Here is a 16,569-nt window from a genome sequence, read left to right as displayed (position 1 = left end):
CCAAGTATTCCACCTGTCTTAACTTTCCAACCCCCCTAATCTCCAGAGCACCATGCAATGTAGGTTCCTGCTTCCAGAGTAAATATGTAGGGCTGAGTTTTCAGTAGCCCTAGGCCTCCACCCCCTCCCCACTCTGTTTCTCTTCCTCCTGCTGGTGAGCTGGGGTGGGGGAAGGGCTTGGGTCCTGCCGGATCACGGCTTTGGTATGTTACCCTGTTCTGTGAGGTCTGTTCTTTTCTCCAGGTATATGCAGTCTGGTGCAGCCTTCTTTCCTGTTGCTCTTTCAGGATTAGTTGTATTAACTATATTTTCATATTATATGTGGTTTTGGGAGGAGGTTTCTGTCTTACCTCTCACACCACCATCTTTAATCCTCCAGAACAAGCACATTTTTAAGAACCAAATAATATAAATAGTGAAAAGTGCTGTGAAAAAAAAATATTAGAAAGTGTGTGTGTGTGACTAGGGTGGGGTGGATTTAGATTAGGTAGAGAGGAAAGGCTTCTCTGAGACAATGACTAATGATCCCAGACCTGAAGGAAGCCCAGTCAGACATCATGTGCAAAGGTCCTGAGGAGGGAGCAAACTAAGATATCAGGACAACAGGAAGAAATACAATGTGTTAGTTTCTTACTGTTGCTGTAACAAATTACCATAAACTAGGTGGCTAAAAGCAATAGGAATTTGTTCTCTCATAGTTCTGGAGGCCAGAAATTAGAAATCAAGGTGTCAAGTAGGGCTGTTCTCTTTCTGTAGGCTCTAGGAGAGAATCCATGCCTCTTCTAGCTTTTGGTGGCTGTTAAGTATTCTTTGGCTTATAGCTACATCTCTTTCTACTGTCTTCATGTGGCCTCCTGTGTTCCAGTTGTTCCAGTTTTTACTGTATGCCTCTCTTATAAGGGCATTTGTGATGACAATTAAGGCCCATCCAGATACTCCAGAGTAATTACATTTCAAAATCCTTAATTGTATCTGTAAGAACCCTTTTTCTAAATAAGATAACATTTATAAATTGCAGGGATTAACGTTTCATATCTTTGGGTGACATTTCAGCCAACTACACTTAGTATGGCTAAAGAACAGGGAGATAAGATGAGTGGTAGACAATGAAGGCAGAGAAGGAAGGGGAGAAGGAGAGGGAGAGGAACCTGGAGGCAGTTGTGGACAGAGTTAATAGGACTGGATGTACTAAATAAGGGTGGGGAAAGTAAGAGTAATCAAGGGTGATTAACATAAACAACTAGATGGATGATGGTGCCAGTAACTGAAATGGTGCATCTGTGGAAAATGAACATATTTGGGAAGGAAAAAAAAAAAGAATATTTCTTTATTTGCTATGTTTGAGATGCCCATGAAAGCAAGTGAAGTTGCCAGTCAGTAGGTTATACGATTTTTTTGCTTAGGAGAGGGATCAGTGCCATAGATACAAATTTGGGAGTGTTCTGCATATTAATGGATTTAAAATTATGAGATTAGGTAAAGTCAGATGGTATAAAACAGACTTAGAGGGCTTTGCCATGAGCTCTGGGACACTCCACCTTAGAGGTCCACTGGAGGAGCTAGCAAAGGAGTTTGAAGAGGGAGTGGCTGATGGGGAGTGTTTCTTAGCCAAAAAAAGAATGTTGTAAAGAGGAAGGAAATAGTCATTTCAAATGTGGCTGAGAGCTCTGGTTATATGAAACATGAAAGTAGTAATTTTATTACGCGATTTCCTTATTAAAAGCATTTTCAGTGCAGAGCTGAGGATAGAGGCTAGACTAGAGTACCTTGAAGAAAAAATGGGATATGAGAAAGAGGAGTTAGCAACTATAGACCTTTTGTTTTCAGAGGGGCAGAGAAGTGGTGCAAAGCTGAAGAGAATATAAAGTTATTTTTTTTTTTTTTTTTTTTTTTTGAGAGGGCATCTCTCATATTTATTGATCAAATGGTTGTTAACAACAATAAAATTCAGTATAGGGGGGTCAATGCTCAATGTACAATCATTAATCCATCTCAAGCCTAATTCTCGTCAGTCTCCAATCTTCTGAAGCATAACGAACAAGTTCTTACATGGTGAACGAATTCTTACAGAGTGAATAAATTCTTACATGGTGAACAGTACAAGGGCATTCATCACAGAAACTTTCGGTTTTGATCATGCAATATGACCTATAAACCATCAGGTCAAATATGAATATTCATTTGATTTTTGTACTTGATTTATATGTTGATCCCACATTTCTCCTATTATTATTATTATTTTTATTTTTAATAAAATGCTGAAGTGGTAGGTAGATGCAAGATAAAGGTAGAAAACATAGTTTAGTGCTGTAAGAAGGCAAATGTAGATGATCAGATGATCAGGTGTGTGCCTATGGACTAAGTATTAATCCAGGCTAGACAAGGGCAGCAAGACATCCACGGATGCAGAAGATTTCTCTCAAAGCAGGGGGGGTGAGGTTCTGAGCCTCACCTCTGTTGATCCCCAAATTCTCACCTGATGGCCCCCCTGCGACTGTGCCTGTCTTAGGTTGTTCCTCCCTTGAGGAATCTTACCCGTCTCTGGCTAACCAGTCATCTTCCGGGGCCATACAGGGAAATGTAAAGTTGGTAAGTGAGAGAGAAGCCATATTGTTTGCAAAGGTTAGCTTTTTACTTCTTTGCAGATTTATGCCCTCTGGCTTCTATGCCCAGCACTTGTCTCGAGGTATCTTTACCACCTGGAGGAATTATGATACTCGGTAAATTCGATATGAGGCACGAATTCTATTTAAGGTTTGTAATTAGGAAGGAAGAAGAAAAGCTATAGATGTAGCATATGAAGGAAACTTGGGAGGATTGATTATTTCTTTGACATATCTTCTTGTATAGTACCTTAAGTATGTATAGGTTTTAAACTACTAACTAATTTGCACACACATATTAACATTATAGGAATACGGTGACATAAACAAAGCAAATCTATAATTACCAGCCATCTCCAGTGAAGCCAAGAAAACCATTTAGGCACCCTAGGCATTTGTGAAAATTTATCTATAATATGATGGATATTTTCCAACTGTACTTGAACCATCAGACAAATTAAAGCAGCCCATTTCTGGGATCTGTTCACATCCCATATGTTCTTTTAACCATAGATAGTCTATAGTCATGAGATTTTGGGGTGCTACAACTTGCACCCCTCCCAACTCCTGGTTGAGTTCCAACAGTACAGATCCAGTCAAATTCGTTGTCTCACTGTATGCACATGCCAGCCTAGACATCTCCCTCCTCCTTCTTATGGCAAGTCCAGGAGACGGTGGGCTGGATGCAGCCACAACCGCAGCATCGTCCGGATCCCTGGGGAGGCTTTTTGATGATCATCCCCCGGCACGAGTCCTCCAGAGAGTGCTGATGCCGGAAGCTCCTCCTCATATCGTATCTTATTTCATTTTCTGTGTATCCAAGCTAGGCCTTGATCTTCTGCGTAGAAACAAACAGACCCTTTGCCCACACTTTGACATGCCCTCTATACCACTGTGCAGAACTCATTGGAGGTCAGCACACAGTAACTGCTTTTTTTTTTTTTTTTTTTTAATTAAGAGAAAGGAATATTATCAGAAAAGAGTACCTCCATAGCTGATCATCTGACACCCTTTAAGTGATCAACATTAAGGATATTTAAAGCATGCGTTGATCTTTGATTTACCAATAGTTTTATCCTGTTAACGAGTAATCCCCTTTTCTTTCTTTCTTTCTTTCTTTTTTTTTTTTTTTTTTAATTTTTAATCTACCCTTACATGAAGAATACTATGTTTACTATGCTCTCCCCTATATCAGGTCCCCCCTAACAACCCCATTACGGTTACTGTCCATCAGCTTAGCAAAATGTGGTAGAGTCACTACTTGTCCTCTCTGTGTTGTGCAGCCCACCCTCCCCTTTCTCCCTCCCCCCATGCATGCTAATCTTAATACCCCCCTTCTTCTTCCCCCCCCTTATCCCTCCCTGCCCACCCAGCCTCCCCAGTTCCTTTCCCTTTGGTACCTGTTAGTCCATTTTTGGGTTCTGTAATTCTGCTGCTGTTTTGTTCCTTCAGTTTTTCCTTTGTTCCTATACTCCTCAGATGAGTGAAATCATTTGGTATTTCTCTTTCTCTGCTTGGCTTATTTCACTGAGCATAATACTCTCCAGCTCCATCCATGTTGCTGCAAATGGTTGGATTTTTCCACTTCTTATGGCTGAGTAGTATTCCATTGTGTATATGTACCACATCTTCTTTATGCATTCATCTACCGATGGACATTTAGGTTGCTTCCAATTCTTGGCTATTGTAAATAGTGCTGCGATAAACATAGGAGTGCATCTGTCTTTCTCAAACTTGATTGCTGCGTTCTTAGGGTAAATTCCTAGGAGTGGAATTCCTGGGTCAAATGGTAGGTCTGTTTTGAGCATTTTGATGCACCTCCATACTGCTTTCCACAATGGTTGAACTAATTTACATTCCCACCAGCAGTGTAGGAGGGTTCCCCTTTCTCCACAGCCTCGCCAACATTTGTTGTTGTTTGTCTTTTGGATGGCAGCTATCCTTACTGGTGTGAGGTGATACCTCATTGTAGTTTTAATTTGCATTTCTCTGATAATTAGCGATGTGGAGCATCTTTTCATGTGTCTCTTGGCCATCTGTATTTCTTTTTTGGAGAACTGTCTGTTCAGTTCCTCTGCCCATTTTTTAATTGGGTTATTTGTTTTTTGTTTGTTGAGGCGTGTGAGCTCTTTATATATTCTGGACGTCAAGCCTTTATCAGATCTGTCATTTTCAAATATATTCTCCCATACTGTAGGGTTCCTTTTTGTTCTATTGATGGTGTCTTTCGCTGTACAGAAGCTTTTCAGCTTAATGTAGTCCCACTTGCTCATTTTTGCTGTTGTTTTCCTTGCCCGGGGAGATATGTTCAAGAAGAGATCACTCATGTTTATGTCTAAGAGGTTTTTGCCTATGTTTTTTTCCAAGAGTTTAATGGTTTCGTGACTTACATTCAGGTCTTTGATCCATTTTGAGTTTACCTTTGTATATGGGGTTAGACAATGGTCCAGTTTCATTCTCCTACATGTAGCTGTCCAGTTTTGCCAGCACCATCTGTTGAAGAGACTGTCATTTTGCCATTGTATGTCCATGGCTCCTTTATCAAATATTAATTGACCATATATGTTTGGGTTAATTTCTGGGGTCTCTAATCTGTTCCACTGGTCTGTGGCTCTGTTCTTGTGCCAGTACCAAATTGTCTTGATTACTATGGCTTTGTAGTAGAGCTTGAAGTTGGGGAGTGAGATCCCCCCTACTTTATTCTTCTTTTTCAGGATTGCTTTGGCTATTCGGGGTCTTTGGTGTTTCCATATGAATTTTTGAATTATTTGTTCCAATTCATTGAAGAATGTTGCTGGTAATTTGAGAGGGATTGCATCAAATTTGTATATTGCTTTCGGCAGGATGGCCATTTTGACGATATTAATTCTTCCTAGCCATGAGCATGGGATGAGTTTCCATTTATTAGTGTCCCCTTTAATTTCTCTTAAGAGTGACTTGTAGTTTTCAGAGTATAAGTCTTTCACTTCCTTGGTTAGGTTTATTCCTAGGTATTTTATTCTTTTTGATGCAATGGTGAATAGAATTGTTTTCCTGATTTCTCTTTCTATTGATTCGTTGTTAGTGTATAGGAAAGCTACAGATTTCTGTGTGTTGATTTTGTATCCTGCAACTTTGCTGTATTCCGATATCAGTTCTAGTAGTTTTGGAGTGGAGTCTTTAGGGTTTTTTATGTACAGTATCATATCATCTGCAAATAGTGACAGTTTAACTTCTTCTTTACCAATCTGGATTCCTTGTATTTCTTTGTTTTGTCTGATTGCCGTGGCTAGGACCTCCAGTACTATGTTGAATAACAGTGGGGAGAGTGGGCATCCCTGTCTGGTTCCCAATCTCAGAGGAAATGCTTTCAGCTTCTCGCTGTTCAGTATGATGCTGGCTGTGGGTTTATCATATATGCCTTTATTATGTTGAGGTACTTGCCCTCTATTCCCATTTTGCTGAGAGTTTTTATCATGAATGGATGTTAAATTTTGTCAAATGCTTTTTCAGCATCTATGGAGATGATCATGTGGTTTTTGTCTTTCTTTTTGTTGATGTGGTGGATGATGTTGATGGATTTTCGAATGTTGTACCATCCTTGCATCCCTGGGATGAACCCCACTTGGTCATGGTGTATGATCCTTTTGATATACTGTTGAATTCTGTTTGCTAATATTTTATTGAGTATTTTTGCATCTACATTCATCAGGGATATTGGTCTGTAATTTTCTTTTTTGGTGGGGTCTTTTCCTGGTTTTGGTATTAGGGTGATGTTGGCTTCATAGAATGAGTTTGGGAGTATTCCCTCTTCTTCTATTTTGTGGAACACTTTAAGGAGAATGGGTATTATGTCTTCTCTGTGTGTCTGATAAAATTCCGAGGTAAATCCGTCCGGCCCCGGGGTTTTGTTCTTGGGTAGTTTTTTGATTACTGTTTCAATTTCTTTGCTCGTAATTGGTTTGTTGAACTTTTGTGTTTCTTCCTTGGTCAGTCTTGGGAGGTTGTATTTTTCTAGGAAGTTGTCCATTTCTTCTAGGTTTTCCAGCTTGTTGGCATATAGGTTTTCATAGTAGTCTTTAATAATTCTTTGTATTTCTGTGGAGTCTGTCGTGATTTTTCCATTCTCATTTCTGATTATGTTGATTTGTGTTGACTCTCTTTTTCTCTTAATAAGTTGGGCTAGAGGCTTATCTATTTTGTTTATTTTCTCAAAGAACCAGCTCTTGGTTTCGTTGATTTTTGCTATTGTTTTATTCTTCTCAATTTTGTTTATTTCTTCTCTGATCTTTATTATGTCCCTCCTTCTGCTGACTTTAGGCCTCATTTGTTCTTCTTTTTCCAGTTTTAATAATTGTGATGTTAGACTATTCATTTGGGATTGTTCTTCCTTCTTCAAGTGTGCCTGGATTGCTATATACTTTCCTCTTAAGACTGCTTTCGCTGCATCCCACAGAAGTTGGGGCTTAGTGTTGTTGTTGTCATTTGTTTCTATATATTCCTTGATCTCTATTTTGATTTGTTCATTGATCCATTGATTATTTAGTAGCATGTTGTTAAGCCTCCATGTGTTTGTGAGCCTTTTTGTTTTCTTTGTAGAATTTATTTCTACTTTCATACCTTTGTGGTCTGAAAAATTGGTTGGTAGAATTTCAATATTGTGGAATTTACTGAGGCTCTTTTTGTGAGCTAGTATGTGGTCTATTCTGGAGAATGTTCCATGTGCACTTGAGAAGAATGTATATCCTGTTGCTTTTGGATGTAAAGTTCTATAGATGTCTATTAGGTCCATCTGTTCTAGTGTGTTGTTCAGTGCCTGTGTGTCTTTACTTATTTTCTGCCCGGTGGATCTATCCTTTGGGGTGAGTGGTGTGTTGAAGTCTCCTACAATGAATGCATTGCAGTCTATTTCCCTCTTTAGTTCTGTTAGTATTTGCTTCACATATGCTGGTGCTCCTGTATTGGGTGCATATATATTTAGAATGGTTATATCCTCTTGTTGGACTAAGCCCTTTATCATTATGTAGTGGCCTTCTTTATCTCTTGTTACTTTCTTTGTTTTGAAGTCTATTTTGTCTGATATTAGTACTGCAACCCCTGCTTTCTTCTCACTGTTGTTTGCCTGAAATATGTTTTTCCATCCCTTGACTTTTAGTCTATGCTTATCTTTGGGTTTAAGGTGAGTTTCTTGTAAGCAGCATATAGATGGGTCTTGCTTTTTTATCCATTCTATTACTCTATGTCTTTTGATTGGTGCATTAAGTCCATTTACATTTAGGGTGACTATTGAAAGATATGTACTTATTGCCATTGCAGGCTTTAGATTCGTGGTTACCAAAGGTTCAAGGTTAGCTTCTTTAGTATCTTACTGCCTAACTTAGCTCGCTTATTGAGCTGTTATATACACTGTCTGGAGAGTCTTTTCTTCTCTCCCTTCTTATTCCTCCTCCTCCCTTCTTCATATGTTGTGTGTTTTGTTCTGTGCTCTTTTTAGGGGTGCTCCCACCTAGAGCAGTCCCTGTAGGATGCCCTGTAGAGGTGGTTTGTGGGAAGCAAATTCCCTCAGCTTTTGCTTGTCTGGGAATTGTTTGATCCCACCATCATATTTAAATGATAGTCGTGCTGGATACAGTATCCTTGGTTCAAGGCCCTTCTGTTTCATTGCATTAAGTATATCATGCCATTCTCTTCTGGCCTGTAGGGTTTCTGTTGAGAAGTCTGATGTTAGCCTGATTGGTTTTCCTTTATAGGTGACCTTTTTCTCTCTAGCTGCCTTTAAAACTCTTTCCTTGTCCTTGATCCTTGCCATTTTAATTATTATGTGTCTTGGTGTTGTCCTCCTTGGATCCTTTCTGTTGGGGGTTCTGTATAATTCCATGGTCTGTTCGATTATTTCCTCCCCCAGTTTGGGGAAGTTTTCAGCAATTATTTCTTCAAAGACACTTTCTATCCCTTTTCCTCTTTCTTCCTCTTCTGGTATCCCTATAATACGAATGTTTTTCCTTTTGTATTGGTCACATATTTCTCTTAGTGTTGTTTCATTCCTGGAGATCCTTTTATCTCTCTCTCTGTCAGCTTCTATACGTTCCTGTTCTCTGGCTTCTATTCCTTCAATGGCCTCTTGCATCTTATCCATTCTGCTTATAAATCCTTCCAGGGATTGTTTCACTTCTGTGATCTCTTTCCTGACATCTGTGATCTCCTTCCGGACTTCATCCCACTGCTCTTGCATTTTTCTCTGCATCTCATCCCACTGCTCTTGCATTTTTCTCTGCATCTCATCCCATTGCTCTTGCATTTTTTTCTGCATCTCTGTCAGCATGTTCATGATTTTTATTTTGAATTCTTTTTCAGGAGGACTAGTTAGGTCTGTCTCCTTCTCAGGTGTTGTCTCTGTGATCTTTGTCTGCCTGTAGTTTTGCCTTTTCATGGTGATAGAGATAGTTTGCAGAGCTGGTACAAGTGACCGCTGGAAGAGCTTCCCTTCTTGTTGGTTTGTAGCCTTTTTCTGGGAGAATAGCGACCTCTAGTGGCTTGTGCTGGGCAGCTGTGCGCAGACAGGGCTTCTGCTTCCTGCCCAGTTGCTTTGGGGTTTATCTCCGCTGTTGCTGTGGGCTTGGCCTGGCTGGGGCTGTTCCTCCAAAATGGTGGAGCCCCGTTGGAGGGGGAGCAGCCAGGAGACTATTTATCTCCGTAAGGGGCCTCTGTGCTCCCTGCTGCCCAGGGGGTTAGAGTGCTCAGAGATCCCCAGATTTCCTGCTTCTGGTCTAAGTGACCTGTCCTGCCCCTTTAAGATTTCCAAAAAGCACTCCCCTTCACAAGGCGCTGGGTTCTTGCAGGTGTGGATGTGGTCTGGATGTTGTCCTGTGTCCTGTGGTCTCTATTTTAGGAAGATTTTTCTTTGTTATATTTTCATAGCTCTATGTGTTTTTGGGAGGAGATTTCCACTGCTCTACTCACGCCGCCATCTTGGCTCCGCCCTAAAGTTATTTTTAAGGTAATGAAAAAGGTTAAGAATTTTTTTATGGTGAATTCTGAGAAAAAAATTCAGATATCTTATTTCAAAATTTGACTTGGAATTTATAAATTCCATGTATGTAGGTTGTTAAATTCCACAGCTTGAAGATCATCTAATAATAGTATTTCATTTTTTAATGCCAAAGTGTTTCATTACCTTTTGTCAGCTTTATAACACTTACTAAAACCAGCCCTTTTTGGTTCTATTCACTCAATGATACTTTGGCTACTAGAAAAGAGAAAGAAGTCTTCAGGATTTCACTTTAAATAGGAAAACTGGGTTACTCTTCTTATTTGTCTTAATGTCTATGGTAACCATAAATTGGAACTTTTAACTGTAGTAATTAACAAAATCCCAAGGCATTTTAAGGATGCGCTTTCTGTTTTTAATAACTCAGAAAAGTAATTGGGTGACTCTAAACCTTTATAAAAGTGGTTGTGAAGTCATTTTAGTGTCTTTTGTGAAAGAAATTTTACAAAAAAATATTACCTGAAGATACCTACCTTAGTGCACTCCCTCCAGCTTTGGGTTTATTTAAAGGAAATTATTTGAAGGAAGATCATGACCATTGTAATGCAGTCAGTTAATTGTAAGGTATCATCTGTAAATTTTAGGTCACTTTTCATTCTTAAGTTACTGAATTCTGATTTTCATGTGCAAAAATTTCAGAGTTCTATTCTGAAAGTTTTGCCTTAAATAGAAGTTTAATGTGAAGGGAAATAAAGGAGCAGATTAATGATGATATGGACGCTGTAGGAGTTAAAAATGAGAGAAAAAAGTTACTCAAGTTTTGTTAACCCAGACACACCCTAAGAAATGTTGGAAGAGTCCAAAATTAAGTTGACATTTAGCTACTGATGCTATTAAAGTTGAATGTTCTGAGTCCAACAGCCATTATACTATTGTAAAATGCATAAGCATTAATAATGAATAAGTTTGGAGGGGGGTACTAAAGAAGAGAAAAACGGATAGTCAGTTTTTAAGATCAAGGGCAATCTCCAGCTATTGCTGCAAAAAGTTTGATTGAAATTAACCATGAGTATCCTGACCCTGGTAGGTGACATACACCACTTCACTGCATTTGTAGTGCACTTGCAACATACATACACACGTACATGCACACACTCACACACATTGTTTTTAGTGCATGTGTGAGGTTTTTAGAGTAAATTCCTCTTATAAAAATGTGAACACAATTTGTTTCACTTTATATAAACACAACTGAAGAGTTTTAGGGGTAAATTTCTGTAGTACTCTACTATAGCAATTGCTATTCTCCTGTGCCTTACTTTCTGTGCAGTGTTGATGAGTATACTGTAAAATACCAAACTCTGTAAACTGTGTTGCATATTGGCAGGCATTGATTTATTCATGTTTTTCTTTGGTCATATTTTATTTAATAGTAGTATTTGCTTATACTGCTCAGGTTTTTGGGTGGCTAAACCTAAGTCAGGTGTCAGCAAACTTTTCCAGAAGGGCCAGATTAGATTTTGCAGGCCTGTTGCAACTTTGCTATTGTAGTGAGAAAGCAGCCATAGATATCCTGGATGAATGAGGTTGGCTGTGTTTTAGTAAAACTTTATTTACAAAAACTTGTGGCTCACCAGATTTAGCTCATGGCTGCAGTTTGCTGACCACTGTTTTCAGTGATATATTAATATGCTATACATACCATGTTAAAGTTAATGAATCTTAATTTAAAAGTTAGTTATGTTAATAAAGGAATATCCAGTGACCCAGAAGATCTTCAGTCTGCTATTTTGTTTTGAATAAAACCCAGTTGTTAAAAATTTTTCTAATATTTGTGAGTTAGACGACTCATTCTCATTATTCAAAGATATACTGATATTTTCTTCCTTGTTACAGGATACATATTCTTCTGGAGCAAATGGAGACACTTCTAACAGGACTCCAGCTTCATCATCAGGTATGTGTTCAGACAAAAAGGTGGAACCCTTTTTAGGTTAAGGCTTCATCTAGTTAATGAGCAGAGTAGTAGACATCTTGTAGAGGCTATTTAAAAAATTTCCTAGTGAGAATTCATTCTGACTTGGATATTTAGGGATGGGGCCACTTCTAGCTAGAGAAAGGTACAGTGGAGAGAGTGTAGAACTATAAACTATGTTATTTGATTTAGTGGGTTTCCTGTAAACATCTTTTCCCAGCTAGGAAGTTGGCTTTCAGGTTGCTAGGGAAATGTTAGGGTTCCTGACACAAGGGAGGAGATTGGACTGTAAGTTTGATGAGGCAGTGGTAGTGACCTGTCAGGATACCTGTTATTTAAACCAAACCTGCCATAGCATCAAGATTTCATGACTTCTTTGGGATCTGAACACTAATTTAGGAAATGTTCTAGGAGAATAAGAGAAGCAAGTCAGGATAAGGGAGCCACTGTTTTTCCCCCACCTGTTTCCTCTGGGTTGCCTAAATATTTTATAGTGTTGATGTGGATGGGAAGAAGGGTGCAATTGGTAAGACTTAGACTAGGAAGTTAAACTCATGGCTTAGTCTTCCATTTTGTTGAAGTCCAAAGCAGGCTGAAATGCTATTTCTCCTATGTATTTTCATTTTTTTTGCTGTGGCAAAATACACGTAAAATTTATTAACCATTTTTAACTATACAGTTCATTGGCATTAAGTTTATTCACGTTGTTGTGTAACCATCAACACCATCCACCTGTAGAACTTTTTCATCTCCCCAAACTGAAACTTCACACCCATTAAACAATAACTGTCCATTCTCTCCACTCCCCAGCTCCTGGCAAGCTGCCATCCTACTTTCTATAAATCTGAGTTACTAATGAACTTACTATGAGTTTCTGAATTTGAGTAACTACTATTAAGTCTGTCTATTGCAAGAGAGAGGGCTTGGTACACCAGGTAGTTTCATCATTTCTTTCATCAAAAATTAGTGAATGAAATAAAACATTTGATACTCAGGGGAGCTACTGGCTCACTGAAGCCTGTCTTAAAGTGAAAAACCTGTGAAAGGTAGTTTCTAAATGTGAAGGGGAGTTTGAGAATAGAGTTCATTAGGTTAAAGCAAATTTAATTCCTGTGCTCACCTTAATTTCAGAGTAATTCTCTTGATAGAAGTTAAGTTTAGAAGAGATGCTTTTGCTATTGTCAAGATTTAACTTTCATGAACATTTAAATGAAGTGGTTTAATATGGAGTATTCAGATTCTGAAAAGTTCATAAAAATTGCTGCCTGTTGAAACCTCAGTAAAAGGCTAAAAACTTCAGTAAAATGTTCTACCATGTGAACCACATGCACACATGTGTACCTGCAATACTAAAAAACAAATGGGTGAGAGTAATCTATACCTTTTAACATGTCTATCTGTGTCAGGAGAAACCTTGTTCTTTGAGGTGTCAGAGGCTAATTTTTGTAAAGGAATGAAAGTTTAAGTCTATAGTATATTAAAGCATAACATTGTTTTGTGGTGAAATCTTCAAGAAGCTAGACTGAAATTGCCACCAAGTAACAGCCAAGGCTTAGCATTAGACCTCTGAACGTTCAGGCTAGTGAAATGAAGTCAGGTAATGAAAAATGTAGATTGCCTGCTTACCTTCTTCTGGATAGCAAGTTCTTTTGTAGCTATTTATTTATTTATTCATTTGTTTTTATTTTTATTAAGGTATGATTGATATATACTCTTATGAAGGTTTCACATGAAAAAACAATGTGGTTACTACATTTACCCATATTATCAAGTCCCCACCCATACCCCAGTGCAGTCACTGTCCATCAGTGTAGTAAGAAGCCACAGATCCACTATGTGCCTTCTCTGTGCTTGTAGCTCTTTTTTAACTAAAAATTTTTTCCATGGAAATAGATTTTCTTATTACAGAAATACATACCAGGCCAATGAATGTATACTAAGCCAGTAATCTAAGCATAAAACCCAAAGCCAACAGAAAACCCTTAAATGTAGAGGTAAAAAGAAATAAAATGATTTGAAAACCTACCCTCCGGATTTAGTCACTGAGAGCCTGTTGACTCTGATTTTTGTATCTCTGCATATATTACCTCAGACATAATTATATTCCACGGGGCATATTATATTTATGTTCCTTTTTATCATAAATGTCTTGCTTTTTCTTTGCTTACCTGCCCTTCCACACCCGTTTTATGATCTTAAAAGATTAGATGTTTCTTTTCATTGTCTATTTCACAAAAATGGAATCCTTTTACACTGAATCTTGAGTTCTCTTAATGACAAGTCATGGAAACCCTATTAAGTCAACTGATATAGTCTTAATTCTTTCCTAAATTCGCGAAAAAATAATTCACATTGGTTTTAAAATGTCAAATAGTAGCTTCACAGCTTATAATCGAAAACATTCCTCTTTCTCTTTCATCGTTTTGATTTCCTAGTATGGAGCATGAATGTTTATCTCCTCCCCTTTTCCCTGCAGACCCCACTCATGCTCCTTCCCTTCTCACACTCTTAATAGTTAGCACACTTTTTGCCTAAAAATGTATGTTCAGTTTTTATGTCATCTGTGTATATATCATTTACATATGAGCCAATATTGCATGCAATATATTATGGTTACATTTCCTTTGTTTTTCACTCTTTCCTTTTTACTAGAGTTAGTCATTACCTTGTTTTGTTTACTGCTAATTAACTCCCAAACCCTCTGCCAGACACACAGATATCTGTTTTGAATTAATGAGAATAACATGAGAAAAGAAACTGGATGTCAGTCTTATATTGATTTTTATGTTAGGCTTAGGCTCTTCATCTTTAAAAAAAATAAGCTCCGAAACATGGAAATTAGCTATTACAAATTTGCTTGTATTTGTCTGCAGAACTGTTAAGGCCAGGTTTTTTTTAGAAGTTTTAAATTGAATCACAGTGTACACACAGATTCAGTATTTTTAACTGAGTAGGCTACACATCATAAATGTATAGCTCACTGGATTTTCTTGAGCTGAACACATCCTTGTCATTAGCACCCAGATTATGAAACAGCATTAGCAGAACCCTGGAAACCATCCCATGTCTTCCTTCAAGGCATCATCCCTCTGTCTAGGAGTAACTACTGTTCTGATTTCTAACAGCACAGATCGGTTTTCCCTACAAATAGGAGTCAGATAAAATGGAATTGTATGTTCTATTGTGTTCTCTCCACTTTATTAGAAGTAGTTATGGATTATTCATGGATATGTAGTTCATATATATAGAATCATATGTTCTATTGTGTTCTCTCCAACTTATTAGAAGTAGTTATAGATTATCCATGGATATATAATATTTCACTATGTGGCAATACCATAAATTATATTGATGGACATTTGGGTAGTTTTCTATATTTTCATATTGTGGATGGTTCTGTAATGAATATTCTAGTATATCTTTTGGTGGATATAAAAATCTTGTTACTCAGTATGCAGTTGACAGACCAGAAGCATTGATGTCACCTGGGAACTTCTTGGAAATGCAGAGTCTCATGCTCTATTCAGAACTACTCCATCAGAATCTATACTTTTACAAGGTAGTCAGACCATTTCTGTGCACGTTACTATTATAGTTATACAATTTCTGTTTGGAAGACTAGACATTGATGATTTATAAACATTCCATCTTTCAGCTACTTGGAATAATGAAGGTAATAATATCTAGCTGCCAAATAGCAACAAGCTACATTTGATGGTTGAACACTTGAAATGTGACTAGTAGAACTGAGGAACTGAAGTTTTAATTGATTTAATTTGGAATTTCAATAGCCATAAATTTGGGGAGAGCCTTGCACACATCAGAAACTAGCATTTGGAGAATTATTAATTTTTCTGTCTGTGTCCTTGCCTAGAATGTCCTTGTCTTTGTAATGTCACTTTCCCCTTCCTCTCTACTGTTTGCCAAAAGCTTGGCTCCTTAGTGATAGTGAAACTGATACTTCCTTCATATTGGGATCCCTTGAATGTTGGAACAATTAGATTTTGAATAGATCTTTCTCAAGTTGGTGTCTTGCCAATGGGTTTCAGCCCTGGACAAGTTAACTATGGATTCAGTGTGACCAAAGAAATGACAGTAGAATGTTCTTTGGGTGAGAGGGTTATACTCAACTTTATTTCCATGGTGGCAGGTCATTCACTGGAATCCTTGTCCACCCAGAGGGAGTCTGTATGCAGCAGGCTGGTCTCTGTCTCTGGGCCTCTCTACCCCCACAGCCGCCTCAGTCTCTGTCCTTGTGGCACTACCACCACTCCAGCCTCTACTCCTCTGTCCTGCAACCTTGCATCTGTGCCACTGTGTTGCCCAGAGTACTGGGCAAAGCTCTTTATATAGAGTCAATAACAACATATATTGCCCATATATGTGTAGTGAGCTAGCCAGCTACAGCTAGGTGAGAATTCTGGCTACAGGAATCTTCACTTAATCCAAGTTGGTTTTGAGCTTTCCATGATCTGAGAGCATTTCAGTGTAAGCTGATTTCTGCTGCCTAGAACTCAGCATGCTTTAGGATACTTGGTGAAATGTCTAGCCTCATCAAGAGAAAAGGAAACTGGTATGAATTATGATGTGAGAATCTAGCTAGAGGAGGACCATATAGAAGAGAGGGGATATGTGACTTAAATATTTTTTAGCATTTTTTATTTTTGGAGGGTTTTCTTACCTTGTTAAATATGTGACAACTAGTAAGAGTTAAGAATTCAAAGAATAATTGTTGTGTTGTGGTTTTATTGTGGAACATTTATTGAAGACCTTTTTATAAAAAGAAATACCCAGGAGCACCAACATATGTGAAACAAATACTAACAGAATTAAAGGAGAAAAGAGAATGCAATGCATTCATTTTGGGAGACTTCAACACACCACTCACTCCAAAGGACAGGTCCACCAGACAGAAAATAAGTAAGGACATGGAGGCACTGAACAACACATTAGAACACATGGACCTGATAGACATCTATAGAACTCTACATCCAAAAGCAACAAGATACACATTCTTCTCAAGT

General features: G+C 38.2%; 1 protein-coding gene across 1 annotated transcript in view; it reads left to right on the top strand.

Moving 5' to 3' along the window:
* DDX4 (DEAD-box helicase 4) overlaps nucleotides 1–16,569 on the top strand; it is a 111,856-nt gene that overhangs the window by 11,780 nt on the left and 83,507 nt on the right. Inside the window, exon 3 of the mRNA XM_073233459.1 lies at nucleotides 11,467–11,527. Within this exon, the coding sequence (XP_073089560.1) occupies nucleotides 11,467–11,527 (61 nt within the window). The remainder of the gene's footprint in view (nucleotides 1–11,466; nucleotides 11,528–16,569) is intronic.

The sequence above is a fragment of the Manis javanica genome, chromosome 1 (genome assembly GCF_040802235.1).
Source record: "Manis javanica isolate MJ-LG chromosome 1, MJ_LKY, whole genome shotgun sequence".
NCBI classification, from domain to species: domain Eukaryota; kingdom Metazoa; phylum Chordata; class Mammalia; order Pholidota; family Manidae; genus Manis; species Manis javanica.
This window is presented reverse-complemented; position numbering and strand designations above follow the sequence as displayed.